This window comes from Dreissena polymorpha, chromosome 12, assembly GCF_020536995.1.
Source record: "Dreissena polymorpha isolate Duluth1 chromosome 12, UMN_Dpol_1.0, whole genome shotgun sequence".
Classification (NCBI taxonomy): domain Eukaryota; kingdom Metazoa; phylum Mollusca; class Bivalvia; order Myida; family Dreissenidae; genus Dreissena; species Dreissena polymorpha.
Window position 1 is genome coordinate 31,128,961 of NC_068366.1, and position 17,326 is coordinate 31,146,286.

Sequence of the window (17,326 nt, forward strand, 5' to 3'; positions counted from 1 at the left end):
TATATATATGCCATAGTATTCTAGAATGTCCTTATAAAATTAGGTGCAATATAAAATGGTTTACTTCCTCTAAACAAAAAACTAAAATTTGATGCATGAGTTGATTCAGGAATAACAATTTACCTAAATTGGCAGTAAAAAACAAGAAATGATTCCCACTGTATCTTCACATGTTTCCTTGATCTCTCAGCAAAAGCTCGTCTTTTTGATCCTTCCAAATCCTAACAAAGCTAAGACATCTGTTTGTCTGAAACAACATGCAACATTACCAAAGATTATAAATTGTGAAATACTTTTCTTGTACCACATGATTATAAAACCTATTTTAACAACTGGCAAGCTATGGAAAATTTGTATATATTTCAAAGTACATTAATCCATACATCTTAAAATAAAGTGATAATACCAGAACGACAAATCAGAGGAACTTAGTGTGTACTTATTCATATTTTTCGTGTTGAACAAGCAGGAACAAAATGCGCCAATTTTAACATTGTTCGGTCTTGCGTGTTGCCTGATTAAATAAACACGCCAACATGAAAAAGTAAGGAAGGGCATAATTGTCGAAAACGTCAAATCAGAGGCGCCAACACGCCAAACTGAAGATGAATGTGGACATTTATAAACAAAGTACCTTCTTAAATAAAAACAAATCCGTTACACAAGGCAGGCATAATTTTTCACCAATGTGTATTGTTTGAAAATGTCGTTTTGCGTGAAGTTTATATAATACAACATAAACAGTATTACAAAAAAATTTTATCAGAAAGAAACCTTCTTTTCATGTGATCATTTTGATAAAATTTATATTGTTAAAACCTCAACTTAAAATTCGACAATGTACAACAAAAACGCGTTTTCAGTATTTCCTTGTTACCTTTTATTCTACCTATTAAGTGCACATATCATGTACCATAAATGTGCACAGTGTTTAAATTCATAAAACGTAGTGCCTAAACGTTAATTGTGCTTACATATCGATTTAACGTTTTTAAGTGAATGCTTTCTTTAAGATGGGCCATCGTCAGCCACCGTATCAGTCAGTAGTCCGTTGACTGTGACTGAGAACACATCGCCCCCTACCGCAATCACGTGTTCAAGCCCCGCCTGCAACCCTCTCTGCAACGCCAACTGGTTCAACGGCTCGACCAAAGTACTTAACACAACACTGTTTAGTACACCGATTAGTCGATACTTCGCGGGATCGTACATTTGTAATGTTTCCAATGCAGTTGGCTTTCGGACTACACAGCTTGATGTCATCGTTAACTGTAAGCTATTAAATTGTTAAATGTCTCTTTGATATTTTTCAAAAGATTCAAACAAATGTTTATTGATGTATTTAATGTATTCGCCGTTTTGATGTTACTACTCACTTGTACGAATTATTGTTATTTTATTTCATGAACGCTGTTGAGCCAATAATGACCGGCAATATAATGCGAGAGCTCGTGATACAGTTACTAAATGATTACATACCAGTACAAATATTATAAAATTTGCTGACGTGTATAGATTAACTTTTCAATTAATGTGGGTACGATATGTATCGAAATGTATATCAAAATGTGGTATTCAGTTTTAACATTAAAAGCTAAATCTTTTCATAATGCTATTTATGTTTTTTATTCTTTATAATGCAATAAGTTTATGTTTTTATTTCCCATTGACATATTTCTTCTTGACATCTACGCTTATATATATATATATATATATATATATATATATATATATATATATATATATATATATATATATATATATATATATATATATATATTATTTTTTGTTTATTTATTTATATACCTTCTTAAATAAAAAACAAATCCGTTACACAATGCAGGCATAATTTTTCACCAATGTGTATTGTTTGAATATGTCGTTTTGCGTTAAGTTTATATAATACAACATAAACAGTATTACAGAAAAATTTCATCAGAAAGAAAACTTCTTTTCATTTGATCATTTTGATAAAACTTATATTGTTAAAACCTCAACTTAAAGTTCGACAATGTACAACAAAAACGCGTTTTCAGTATTTCCTTGTTACCTTTTATTCTGCCTATTAAGTGCACATATCATGTACCATAAATGTGTAAAGTGTGTCAATTCATAAAACGGAGTGCTTAAATGTTAATTGTGCCTACATATCGATTTAACGTTTTTAAGTAAATGCTTTCTTTAAGATGGACCATCGTCAGCCACCGTATCAGTCAGTAGTCCGTTGACTGTGACTGAGAACACATCGCCCCCTACCGCAATCACGTGTTCAAGCCCCGCCTGCAACCCTCTCTGCAACGCCAACTGGTTCAACGGCTCGACCAAAGTACTTAACACAACACTGTTTAGTACCCCGATTAGTCGATACTTCGCGGGATCGTACATTTGTAATGTTTCCAATGCAGTTGGCTTTCGGACTACACAGCTTGATGTCATCGTTAACTGTAAGCTACTAACTTGTTAAATGTCTCTTTGATATTTTTCAAAAGATTCAAAGAAATGTTTATTTATGTATTTAATGTAGTCGCCGTTTTGATGTTACTACTCACTTGTACGAATTATTGTAATTTTATTTCATGAACGGTGTTGAGCCTATAATGACCGGCAATATAATGCGAGAGCTCGTGATACAGTTACTAAATGATTATATACCAGTAAAAATATTATAAAATTTGCTGACGTGTATATATTGACTTTTCAATTAATGTGGGTACGATATGTATCGAAATGTATATCAAAATGTGGTATTCAGTTTTAACATTCAAAGCTAAATCTTTACATAATGCTATTTATGCTATTTATTCTTTATAATGCAATAATTTCATGTTTTTATTTCCCATTGACATATTTCTTCTTGACATCTACGCTTATATATATATAAATATATATATATGTGCCATAGTATTCTAGAATGTCCTTAAAAAAATAGGTGCAATATAAAATGGTTTACTTCATCTAAACAAAAAACTAAAATTTGATGCATGAGTTGATTCAGGAATAACAATTTACCTTAATTGGCAGTAATAACAAGAAATGAATCCCACTGTATCTTCACATGTTTCCTTGATCCCTCAGCAAAAGCTCGTCTTTTTGATCCTTCCAAATCCTTACAAAGCTAAGACATCTGTTTGTCTAAAACAACATGCAACATTACCAAAGATTACAAATTGTGAAATACTTTTCTTGTACCACATGATTATAAAACCTATTTTAACAACTGGCAAGCTATGGAAAATTTGTATATATTTCAAAGTACATTAATCCATACATCTTAAAATAAAGTGATAATACCAGAACGACAAATCAGAGGAACTTAGTGTGTACTTATTCATTTTTTTCGTGTTGAACAAGCAGGAACAAAATGCGCCAATTTTAACATTGTTCGGTCTTGCGTGTTGCCTGATTAAAGGAACACGCCAACATGAAATAGTAAGGAAGGGCATAATTGTCGAAAACGTCAAATCAGAGGCGCCAACACGCCAAACTGAAGATGAATGTGGACATTTATAAATAAAGTACCTTCTTAAATAAAAAAAATCCGTTACACAAGGCAGGCATAATTTTTCACCAATCTGTATTGTTTGAAAATGTCGTTTTGCGTGAAGTTTATATAATACAACATAAACAGTATTACAAAAAAAAATTATCAGAAAGAAAACTTCTTTTCATGTGATTAGTTGATAAAATTTATATTGTTAAAACCTCAACTTAAAATTCGACAATGTACAACAAAAACGCGTTTTCAGTATTTCCTTGTTACCTTTTATTCTACCTATTAAGTGCACATATCATGTACCATAAATGTGTACAGTGTTTAAATTCATAAAACGGAGTGCCTAAACGTTAATTGTGCTTACATATCGATTTAACGTTTTTAAGTGAATGCTTTCTTTAAGATGGGCCATCGTCAGCCACCGTATCAGTCAGTAGTCCGTTGACTGTGACTGAGAACACATCGCCCCCTACCGCAATCACGTGTTCAAGCCCCGCCTGCAACCCTCTCTGCAACGCCAACTGGTTCAACGGCTCGACCAAAGTACTTAACACAACACTGTTTAGTACACCGATTAGTCGATACTTCGCGGGATCGTACATTTGTAATGTTTCCAATGCAGTTGGCTTTCGGACTACACAGCTTGATGTCATCGTTAACTGTAAGCTATTAAATTGTTAAATGTCTCTTTGATATTTTTCAAAAGATTCAAAGAAATGTTTATTGATGTATTTAATGTAGTCGCCGTTTTGATGTTACTACTCACTTGTACGAATTATTGTTATTTTATTTCATGAACGCTGTTGAGCCAATAATGACCGGCAATATAATGCGAGAGATCGTGATACAGTTACTAAATGATTACATACCAGTAAAAATATTATAAAATTTGCTGACGTGTATAGATTGACTTTTCAATTAATGTGGGTACGATATGTATCGAAATGTATATCAAAATGTGGTATTCAGTTTTAACATTAAAAGCTAAATCTTTACATAATGCTATTTATGCTTTTTATTCTTTATAATGCAATAAGTTCATGTTTTTATTTCCCATTGACATATTTCTTCTTGACATCTACGCTTATATATATATATATATATATATATATATATTATTTTTTTTGTTTATTTATACATATATATATATATATATATATATATATATATATATATATATATATATATATATATATATGCCATAGTATTCTAGAAAGTCCTTACAAAATTAGGTGCAATATAAAATGGTTTACTTCATCTAAACAAAAAACTTAATATTGATGCATGAGTTGATTCAGGAATAACAATGTACCTAAATTGGCAGTAAAAACAAGAAATGATGCCCACTGTATCTTCACATTTTTCCTTGATCCCTCAGCAAAAGCTCGTCTATTTGATCCTTCCAAATCCTTACAAATCTAAGACATCTGTTTGTCTGAAACAACATGCAACACTACCAAAGATTACAAATTGTGATATAATTTTCTTGTACCACAGGATTATAAAACTAACGTCTTTTGTAACATTTTCAGTTTTTTTTATATGGCTATCATTTAAATGGCATCTAGACAAATGATCGGATAACCTGTAATCAAAACCAAAACGTTGTACCACCTTTATTTAACATTCATTTAACGCTGCAAAAAAAAATATTCTCAAAAAATTGTGCATAGATTTATATTTTGCTTTTCCTGAATTTAAAGCAATATACATAGCCATTTTATCACATTGCACTGCAATATTTGTATTTGTTCCATTTCATATGCCATAAATGTAGACTCAGTACAATGTCGAATATTTCTAATGCACGAATATGCTAGTCTTAGTCTTGTATTAATGTGGGAAAAATGCAAGAAAATAATGACCCTGTAAGTACCGTACACAACAACGTAAACAAGAATCACACAAAATTGTTTCATCTGGAGAAGACCATTCTTCTGCAGACATTTCTGACATACTTGTAATGGTAAAGAAGCATACTGAAGTAATGTATAATTTATGTAAAGAGTTTGGGACGAATGTGACAAGAATTAGGAATTATGTTGCAATTATGACACTTTATCGATTAAAAACGACGGTAAGCTTCTTAAATCGTGTCAGTTATTAGAAACAATATGTATGAAGTATCGCAAATAGGGAAAAGGAAATGTGTTAATATTGTATAAATACATTTCACCTTCAGAATGATTTTAATCGAACAAATATTAACATATGTACTTAGTTGACCAGGTCATTTTACCAAATGGCAAGCTATGGAAAATTTATATATATTTCAAAGTACATTAATCCATACATCTTAAAATAAAGTGATAATACCAGAACGACAAATCAGAGGAACTTAGTGTGTACTTCTTCATATTTTTCGTGTTGAACAAGCAGGAACGAAATGCGACAATTTTAACATTGTTCGGTCTTGCGTTATGCTTGATTGAAGGAACACGCCAACATGAAATAGTAAGGAAGGGCATAATTGTCGAAAACGTCAAATCAGAGGCGCCAACACGCCAAACTGAAGATGAATGTGGACATTTATAAATAAACCTTCTTAAATAAAAAAAAATCCGTTACACAATGCAGGGATAATATTTCAGCAATGTGTATTGTTTGAAAATGTCGTTTTGCGTTAAGTTTATATAATACAACATAAACAGTATAACACAAAAATTTCATCAGAAAGAAAACTTCTTTTCATATGATCATTTTGATAAAAAAAATATTGTTAAAACCTCAACTTAAAGTTCGACAATGTACAACAAAAACGCATTTTCAGTATTTCATTGTTACCTTTTATTCTGCCTATTAAGTGCACATATCATGTACCATAAATGTGTACAGTTTTTCAATTCATAAAACGGAGTGCTTAAATGTTAATTGTGCTTACATATCGATTTAACGTTTTTAAGTAAATGCTTTCTTTAAGATGGACCATCGTCAGCCACCGTATCAGTCAGTAGTCCGTTGACTGTGACTGAGAACACATCGCCCCCTACCGCAATCACGTGTTCAAGCCCCGCTTGCAACCCTCTCTGCAACGCCAACTGGTTCAACGGCTCGACCAAAGTACTTAACACAACACTGTTTAGTACACCGATTAGTCGATACTTCGCGGGATCATACATTTGTAATGTTTCCAATGCAGTTGGATTTCGGACTACACAGCTTGATGTCATCGTTAACTGTAAGCTATTTACTTGTTAAATGTATCTTTGATATTTTTCAAAAGATTCAAATAAATGTTTATTGATGTATTTAATGTAGTCGCCGTTTTGATGTTACTACTCACTTGTACGAATTATTGTACTTTTATTTCATGAACGGTGTTGAGCCTATAATGACCGGCAATATAATGCGAGAGCTCGTGATACAGTTACTAAATGATTATATACCAGTAAAAATATTATAAAATTTGCTGACGTGTATAGATTGACTTTTCAATTAATGTGGGTACGATATGTATCGAAATGAATATCAAAATGTGGTCTTCAGTTTCAACATTCAAAGCTCAATCTTTACATAATGATATTTATGGTATTTATTCTTTGTAATGCAATAATTTCATGTTTTTATATCCCATTGACATATTTCTTCTTGACATCTACGCTAATATATATATATATATATATAGGCTTCTTTAATCGTGTCAGTTATTTGCAAGGATATGTATGAAGTATCGCAAATAGGAAATAGGAAATGTGTTAATATTGTATAAAAACATTTCACCTTCAGAATGATTTAAATCGAACAAATATTAACATCTGTACTTAGTTATTATAACATTGTTCGGTCTTGCGTGTTGCCTGATTAAAGGAACACGCCAACCTGAATTAGTAAAGAAGGGCATAATTGTCGATAACGTCAAATCAGAGGCGCCAACACGCCAAACTGATGATGAATGTGGACATTTATAAGCACAGTACCTTCTTAAATAAACAAAAATCCGTTACACAATGCAGGCATAATTATTCACCAATGTGTATTGTTTGTAAATGTCGTTTTGCGTTTAGTTTATATAATACAATATAAACAGTATTACAGAAAAAATTCATCAGAAAGAAAACTTCTTTTCATGTGATCATTTTGATTAAAAATTTATTGTTAAAACCTCAACTTAAAGTTCGATAATGTACAACACAAACGCGTTTTCAGTATTTCCTAGTTACCTTTTATTCTGACTATTAAGTGCACATATCATGTACCATAAATGTGTACAGTGTTTCAATTCATAAAACGGAGTGCTTAAATGTTAATTGTGCTTACATATCGATTGAACGTTTTTAAGTAAATGCTTTCTTTAAGATGGACCATCGTATGCCACCGTATCAGTCAGTAGTCCGTTGACTGTGACTGAGAACACATCGCCCCCTACCGCAATCACGTGTTCAAGCCCCGCCTGCAACCCTCTCTGCAACGCCAACTGGTTCAACGGCTCGACCAAAATACTTAACACAACACTGTTTAGTACACCGATTAGTCGATACTTCGCGGGATCGTACATTTGTAATGTTTCCAATGCAGTTGGATTTTGGACTACACAGCTTGATGTCATCGTTAACTGTAAGCTATTTACTTGTTTAATGTCTCTTTGATATTTTTCAAAAGATTCAAAGAAATGTTTATTGATGTATTTAATGTAGTCGCCGTTTTGATGTTACTACTCACTTGTACGAATTATTGTAATTTTATTTCATGAACGCTGTTGAGCCTATAATGACAAGTAATATAATGCGAGAGCTCTTGATACAGTTACTAAATGATTATATACCAGTAAAAATACTATACAATTTGCTGACGTGTATAGATTGACTTTTCAATTAATGTGGGTACGATATGTATCGAAATGTATAGAAAAATGTGGTATTCAGTTCCAACATTCAAAGCTCAATCTTTACATAATGATATTTATGCTATTTATTCTTTATAATGCAATAATATCATGTTTTTATTTCCCATTTACATATTTCTTCTTGACATTTACGCTTATATATATATATATATATATATATATATATATATATATATATATATATATATATATATATATATATATATATATATATATATATATATATATATATATACATATATACATTACATACAACATTAATACAGTAAACATGTTTTAATAGGATGGGAACGAAAGACAATGTCTTATGTAGTTCTTCTCCTGTCTTCTCCTGATACAAATACAATTACATGTTGTTAGACGAACATAGCTGGTTTTTATGATTACACAATAATATTGGCATGCAAAAAAAGAAAGAGAAACTCTGAGTATAGAGTTTCATTTGTTAAAAAGGAAGACAAAAGTGTTATAGGTTAACATTTGAAGGGTGAAAGAAAAGAACTGACAGAGTTCGTGGGAAACAATATAAGAAGTTTTAAAATACATGATTATGGCAAAAGAGGGAAAGAAGGTTGAGAGTCGTTCTGTAGCATATTACGAATCAAATCGATTGCTTTTTACAATATATTTGTGAACTGCATCAGCTATTTTAGTATTTGTTAAGAAGTCACGAGTGTTGTCTCCATATAGAATAGTCTTAATGCAGGGAACAGAATATACGGATATTGAGTTAAGTAATTCGTCGCGAATATGTGCATACTGACTGCATTCGAGGAAATAATGTGACGTCGTTTCACTACGTCCGCATTGACATAATGGGGATGTAATAATATTGCGTCTAAAAGATGTTCATTTAAAGCACTGCACTTTGTTCTTAGGCGCGTGTGTAACATTTGAGATCGTCTTTTGCCGTATGAAAATAGGGGATTTGCAATCGGTCGATTTGTGTTAATGAGCCTTTGAAAGAATTGATCGATTCAGCGTTTTTAGCGTCATCGGGGAGATTATTCCATTCAGATACAGTGGACGGAAGAAACGAATTTGAATAAAGTGACGTTCGCGCTTGAATTGTTTGGAGATGTGACGAATTTCTTAATGAGTAATTGTTACTCGACCCAACTGTTGCGGGCAAAAGAGACTGTAAATAGTTTGGAACATTGTTCGAGTTCATTTTGTATATTAATTTTAGTTTATGTTTGTGTCTTCGTTGACTGAGAGTTTCCCATCCTAATTCATTATAAAGTTCTTCTAATGAGAATAGACGTGTACAACCAGATGTTATTCGCGCGGCTTTGATTTGGATTTTTTTTTAGTTCATCTTTTTCATATTGCGTACAATTATCATATACAGCGTCTGAGTACTCAAGGATCGGTCTTATAAACGATACATATATTTTCTCGAGAGCTTTTCTATCAAGCATTATTTGTAATCGACGCATTATATGAACTCGTGTCCATGCCTTTTCCTTTACAAAGGATATATGTGCATGCCATGTACAGTCATTGGACATAAGAACACCTAAATGTTTATGGACATCAACAATAGGAATATCAACGTTTTGCATAGTCAATGGTGGATGAGTTGGTTTATTTATTTTGCGTGAAATCAGCATTGATTCTTATTTTGATGGATTAAAGCATACCAACCATTTTATAGCCCAGCTGGAAATTGTATTAATGTCTGACTGCAATACGGCTGCAGTAACGTTAGGTGAATTTACGACCATGAAAAGACTGGTGTCATCAGCGAACAAATTTATGTGTGCATTCATATCAGAAATAATGTCATTTATATACACTAAAAACATAAGTGGTCCTAGAATAGAGCCTTGAGAAACTCCGGCGAGAATTTCAATAGGGGTTGAGTGCGATCCTGGTAATATTACTGTCTGTTTACGATCGGTAAGATAATTTGACAAAAACGATAAAAGATTTCCTCGAATGCCTGCATGTTGTAATTTGCATAATAGACCTTTGTGCCATACTTTATCAAAAGCTTTACTAATATCAAAGAATACAACTCTAACCTCAATGCCATTGTCTAGGGCTCTGCAAAATGTATCATAGATATATGTAAGCTGATTGACAGTGGAGTCACCAGGCAAGAAACCAGATTGAGTGGGAGCAAAAAATTCATTCGCAAGAAGAAAATTAAAAATGTGTTTATGTAATAACCTCTCAAATACCTTCTCTGTAGTATTTAACAGTGATATTGGACGATAATTAGACACTAGGGATGGATCGCCTTTTTTAAAAATTGGGCACACATTTAGGCTGTTAGAGCTTGCTTGGTGCATAGGTGGAAGATAATGGTTGCTTTCATCAACTGAACACTGATTTGCAAAGTACTTATTGAGCATATCAGCTTTACTTGTATCCTCTACTACAAAAATAGTGGTTTGATCATCATAAAGAGGCGGAATTGAGTTATTTGTGTTACAGGGAATAAATTGTGTTGTCCACCAGTCTTAAGCGCAGAGATCGGATGACTTGAGTTTTTGTGCAATACTGTTAAAATATTCAATTTTCGAATTGCGTAAAAGTAGAACAACCTCATTTCTGACATGATGGAAATTTGACCAATTAGTAATACTGTTAAATTGCTTTGCTTTTCGGTATAGACGTTTCCGTTTACGAATTTGTTTCTGTATGTTATTGTTTATCCATGGAAGATCTCGAGAACGGATGCACACATTTTTGTTAGGAATACATGTACGTGTAATGTTCAATATTGTTTCAGTTATTTTTTCCGCGTAGATATCAACATCTTTGCATTTTACTAGATCCAAATTGGTATCTGACATTAATTGTCGTAGTTTAGAGTAATCCCCAATGTCGTAACGCCAGATATGACGATAAAACGTTTTACATCTTGGTTTCGTAAATTTTAATGTCACAAAAACAGGGCAGTGGTACCGAACAGTTTGGTCTAAAAAGAGTTCGCCTGTTCCAGAAAGAAGTACGGTATTCCGATTGCTCACAAATATAAGGTCAATTATGGAAGATGAATGTTCAGTATAATGTGTTGGTTCGTTTATAAGTTACGTTAGGTCATGCTGTTGACATAATTCATTAATTGTTCGTGCAGTCGATTCAGCGAGAGCATTAATGTTAAAATCACCTGTTAATATTATATCATTTATTCGTGTTTCTCTGGCTAGCGCAATGAAATCTTCTATGGAATGCATATATGATCTATCCGCACTTGGCGGTCTATAAAATACGCCAAAAAGAATAGATTTATTTCTTGAGGGAAACACTTCAATCCAAATACATTCTACGTTATTTAATTCAAGATCATGTCTGCGTTTGAAAGCAATACTTTCATTTACGTAAATAACAACGCCACCATGTGAATCGAATGGTCGATCTTTACGAATTGGTTGGTGGAAGCCATTAAAGAGGAGATCAGTAGATGAAATTGAACTATTTAACCATGTTTCAGTAAAACCTATTATATCAAATTCACGTAGCCCTGTGTAAAGAACATCTAATTTTTGCATAAGACTTTGAATGTTATAATGAACAAAACTTTGTGTTTTGTTGCTGAATCATTGGGAGTGGATAACGAACTGTTTGCATCATCTGTGTAAAGAGATGCATTAGACAAAGAGGGCCCTGGGTTCGGATGTACATCACCTGATCGTAATAGAACTAAAAAGAACCAACAGCATACTAAAACAACCAAGAAGCGTTTTAGTAGATTCTTGAGAAAAAGAATATCAGTATGTATATGTTTTCCTATCAGGACGCGTTTACATGGGTGTTCAATACTCATTGACATGTTCATAGACTGGTGTACACTTATTTGTGGTGAGTAGAGGCTGATAACATTTAGCCATAATTGACATGCATAAAATACGTGTATGAAAAGTGGAAAAAAAGCTGATGATCTATATGCAATCATGGTAGCGTTTTCTGGTCTCTGTTTAATGTACAACATAATGATAGGCTCCAATGAAGACGAGATGAGCCAGAAACGCTGACATGATGCGTTTGTTGCATTTGATCATGACGACAAATTACGACAACTCTGAGTGTACAATTTGATTACGACATTTGCTACAGAACTGCTTACAAAAAGGAGCAAAAATGAGAAAATTTTAGGAGAGAAGAGAAGAAAAAGAATAGAGTAAAGAAAAAAGCATATAAAGATATAATAATCAGGTGGTTACGCATCGCCATACTAGGGATATTTTAATCGTAAACAAATAACAGATCAGATCAAGCAGGAGGGTAAAGGAATGTTGACACATACATTAGAAAGTGAAAGGTGCTAGACAGATGTAGACTTAAAGTATCAACGTGACCTGAAATACTATGTCGGCATCTCTAAACAAATTTTGTCCGAATGTGTTATTAAACAGCCAATACCAGTATACGTGGTATCATCTGGTATACTTTTGATACAAAGAAGAAACGGCATAAGGTGTTAACCATGGGAAAGATGTTAATTTGGAATCAGCTATACACAATTTTCATCATATAACAGCATTGCATAAATATATACAGAGGCATGTACTTACATATATTGTTAAATAAGTACAAGTATGCAAGTCACAAGCATACACGCACGCACACACATACACATACACTGTAGGAAAGACACTGGAATCAACTATACACAATTTGAGCAATATAGCATCATAGTATAGTTACATTTATATAGACAGGCATGTATTCACATACATTATTACATAAGTACAAGGATGCAAGTAATAAACATACACGCACGCACGAATGCACGCACGCACATACATGCCTACATTCATACACACATATACACAATTTGCACAATATGGTATAATTATATAGATTGGCATGTATTCAAATATATTATTACATAAGTACAAAGATGCAAGTCATATACATGCACGCACGCACGGAAGCGCACGCACGCACACACACGCACCTATACAAACATACATGCATATATTGAAAGTATATAAGGCAAGTATTAGTGCTATTACTGGGGAAGCATTTATGGGAAAGTCATAAACACATAGATACATGTGTACATATTCATAATTCTAACATCAGGCATAATCTTCAAGGAATAAGATATGTATTAAATACAATTGCAGTAAAATCCTAAAAAGATAGGTGCAATATAAAATGGTTTACTTCATCTAAACAAAAAACTAAAATTTGATGCATGTGTTGATTCAGGAATAACAATGTACCTAAATTGGCAGTTAAAACAAGAAATGATTCCCACTGTATCTTCACATATTTCCTTGATCCCTCAGCAAAAGCTCGTCTTTTTGATCCTTCCAAATCCTTACAAAGCCAAGACATCTGTTTGTCTGAAACAACATGCAACACTACCAAAGAATACAAATTGTGAAATACTTAACTTGTAACACATGCTTATAAAACTAACGTCTTTTGTAACGTCTTCATTTTTTTTATATGGCTATCATTTAAATAGCATCTAGACAAATGATCGGATAACCTGTAATCAAAACCAAAACGTTGTACCGCCTTAAATTAAAATTCATTTAAAGCTGCAAAAAATATTATTCTCAAAAAATTGTGCATAGATTTACATTTTGCTTTTCCTGAATTTAAAGCAATATACATAGCCATTTTATCACATTGCACTATAATATTTGTATTTGTTTTATTTCATATGCCATAAATGTAGACTCAGTACAATGGCGAATATTTTTAATGCACGTATATGCAAGTCTTAGTCTTGTATGAATGTGGGAAAAATGCAGGAAAATAATGTCCCTGTAAGTACCGTCCACAACCAAGTAAACAAGAATCACACAAAATTGTTTCATCTGGAGAAGACCATTCTTCTACAGACATTTCTGACATACTTGTAATGGTAAAGAAGCATACTGCAGTAAGGTTTAATTTATGTTAAGAATTTGGGACGAATGTGACAAGAATTAGGAATTATGTTGCAATTATGTCACTTTATCGATTAAAAACGACGGTAGGGTTCTTTAATCGTGTCAGTTATTAGAAAGAATATTATGAAGTATCGCAAATAGGAAATAGGAAATGTGTTAATATTGTATAAATACATTTCACCTTCAGAATGATTTTAATCGAACAAATATTAACATCTGTACTTAGTTATTATAACATTGTTCGGTCTTGCGTGTTGCCTGATTAAAGGAACACGCCAACATGAAATAGTAAGGAAGGGGATAATTGTCGAAAACGTCAAATCAGAGGCGCCAACACGCCAAACTGATGATGAATGTGGACATTTATAAACACAGTACCTTCTTAAATAAAAACAAATCCGTTACATAATGCAGGCATAATTATTCAGCAATGTGTATTGTTTGTAAATGTCGTTTTGAGTTAAGTTTATATAATACAACATAAACAGTATTACAGAAAAATTTCATCAGAAAGAAAACTTCTTTTCATGTGATCATTTTGATAAAATTTATATTGTTTAAACCTCAAATTAAAGTTCGACAATGTACAACAAAAACGCGTTTTCAGTATTTCCTTGTTACCTTTTATTCTGCTTATTTAGTGCACATATCCTGTACCATAAATGTGTACAGTGTTTCAATATATACAACGGAGTGCTTAAACGTTAATTGTGCTTACATATCGATTTAACGTTTTTAAGTAAATGCTTTCTTTAAGATGGACCATCGTCAGCCACCTTATCAGTCAGTAGTCCGTTGACTATGACTGAGAACACATCGCCCCCTACCGCAATCACGTGTTCAAGCCCCGCCTGCAACCCTTTCTGCAACGCCAACTGGTTCAACGGCTCGACCAAAATACTTAACACAACACTGTTTAGTACACCGATTAGTCGATACTTCGCGGGATCTTACATGTGTAATGTTTCCAATGCAGTTGGATTTTGGACTACACAGCTTGATGTCATCGTTAACTGTAAGCTATTTACTTGTTAAATGTCTCTTTGATATTTTTCAAAAGATTCAAAGAAATGTTTATTGATGTATTTAATGTAGTCGCCGTTTTCATGTTACTACTCACTTGTACGAATTATTGTAATTGTATTTCATGAACGCTGTTGAGCCTATAATGACAAGCAATATAATGCGAGAGCTCTTGAAAAAGTTACTAAATGAGTATATACCAGTAAAACTACTATAAACTTTGCTGACGTGTAAAGATTGACTTCTCAATTAATGTGGGTACGATATGTATCGGAATGTATATCAAAATGTGGTATTCAGTTTCAGCATTCAAAGCTCAATCTTAACATAATGATATTTATGCTATTTATTCTTTATAATGCAATAATTTCATGTTTTTATTTCCCATTGACATATTTCTTTTTCTAGTCTTATATATATATATATATATATATATATATATATATATATATATATATATATATATATATATATATATATATATATATATATATATATATATATATATATATATATATTTATATATATATATATATGTATATATATGCATATGCCATAGTATTTTAGAAAGTCCTTAAAAAATTAGGTGCAATATAAAATGGTTTACTTCATCTAAACAAAAAACTAAAATTTGATGCGTGAGTTGATTTAGGAATAACAATTTACCTAAATTGGTTGTTAAAACAAGAAATGATTCCCACTGTATCTTCACATTTTTCCTTGTTCACTCAGCAAAAGCTCGTCTTTTTTATCCTTCCAAATCCTTACAAAGCTAAGTCATCTGTTTGTCTGAAACAACATGCAACACTACCAAAGAATACAAATTGTGAAATACTTTTCTTGTACCACATGATTATAAAACTAACGTCTTTTGTTACGTCTTCAATTTTTTTTATATGGCTGTCATTTAAATGGCATCTAGACTAATGATCGGATAACCTGTAATCAAAACCAAAACGTTGTACCGCCTTAATTTAACATTCATTTTAAGCTGCAACAAAAAATATTCTCAAAAAACTGTGCATAGATTTACATTTTGCTTTTCCTGAATTTTAAGCAATATACATAGCCATTTTATCACATTGCACTACAATATTTGTATTTGTTTTATTTCATATGCCATAAACGTAGACTCAGTACAATGGCGAATATTTCTAATGCACGTATATGCAAGTCTTAGTCTTGTATAAATGTGGGAAAAATGCAGGAAAATAATGTCCCTGTAAGTACCGCCCACAACAAAGTAAACAAGAATCACACAAAATTGTTTCATCTGGAGAAGACCATTCTTCTACAGACATTTCTGACACACAAGTAATGGTAAAGAAGCATACTGAAGTAAGGTTAAATTTATGTTAAGAATTTGGGACGAATGTGACAAGAATTAGGAATAATGTTGCAATTATGTCACTTTATCGATTAACAACGACGGTAGGCTTCTTTAATCGTGTCAGTTATTAGAAAGAATATGTATGAAGTATCGCAAATAGGAAATAGGATATATGTTAATATTGTATAAATACATTTCACCTTCAGAATGATTTAAATCGAACAAATATTAACATCTGTACTTAGTTGACCTGGTCATTTTACAAAATGGCAAACTATGGAAAATGTTATATATATATTTCAAAGTACATTAATCGATACATCTTAAAATAAAGTGATAATACTTTTACCAAAGTTATTAGGAATAAGAATTGAGCATGTAAGGACATTATGATCGAGTTAATGAGTAAGGAATACTTTATATTAAATAACATATGTCTACATCTCAAAGATCGCTAAAATCCTTTCTTTTGCGAAACAGCCTCATTTCCCGTGGTTAAATACGTCCCACGGCCGCCATATTCACGAATGCTAAGACTGGTATCACCCAGTCGTATTTTTAATCAAAAATCTTCCATCTTAGCTGCGATTTCTTTGTTAAAACGGCTCACGGTACTTACGATTAGCGTACGACAGAATCTTACGCAATGTTTCGTAAGATCCAACTAAGATCTATTTATTAAACGGCCTCTTGGTGTCTATGGGGAAGATCTAAAGAACGCTGCCACAGTGGGGATCGAACAAGTGACCACCCGGTCGCTAGGCGGACACCAT

General features: G+C 32.5%; 1 protein-coding gene across 1 annotated transcript in view; it reads left to right on the top strand.

Moving 5' to 3' along the window:
* The window catches only part of LOC127852496 (hemicentin-2-like), a 40,542-nt gene that overhangs the window by 14,979 nt on the left and 8,237 nt on the right, over positions 1 to 17,326 (top strand). The window contains exons 7-11 of the mRNA XM_052386453.1: positions 1,014 to 1,271; positions 2,187 to 2,444; positions 3,897 to 4,154; positions 6,414 to 6,671; positions 7,790 to 8,047. Coding sequence (XP_052242413.1) covers positions 1,014 to 1,271; positions 2,187 to 2,444; positions 3,897 to 4,154; positions 6,414 to 6,671; positions 7,790 to 8,047 — 1,290 coding nt within the window. The remainder of the gene's footprint in view (positions 1 to 1,013; positions 1,272 to 2,186; positions 2,445 to 3,896; positions 4,155 to 6,413; positions 6,672 to 7,789; positions 8,048 to 17,326) is intronic.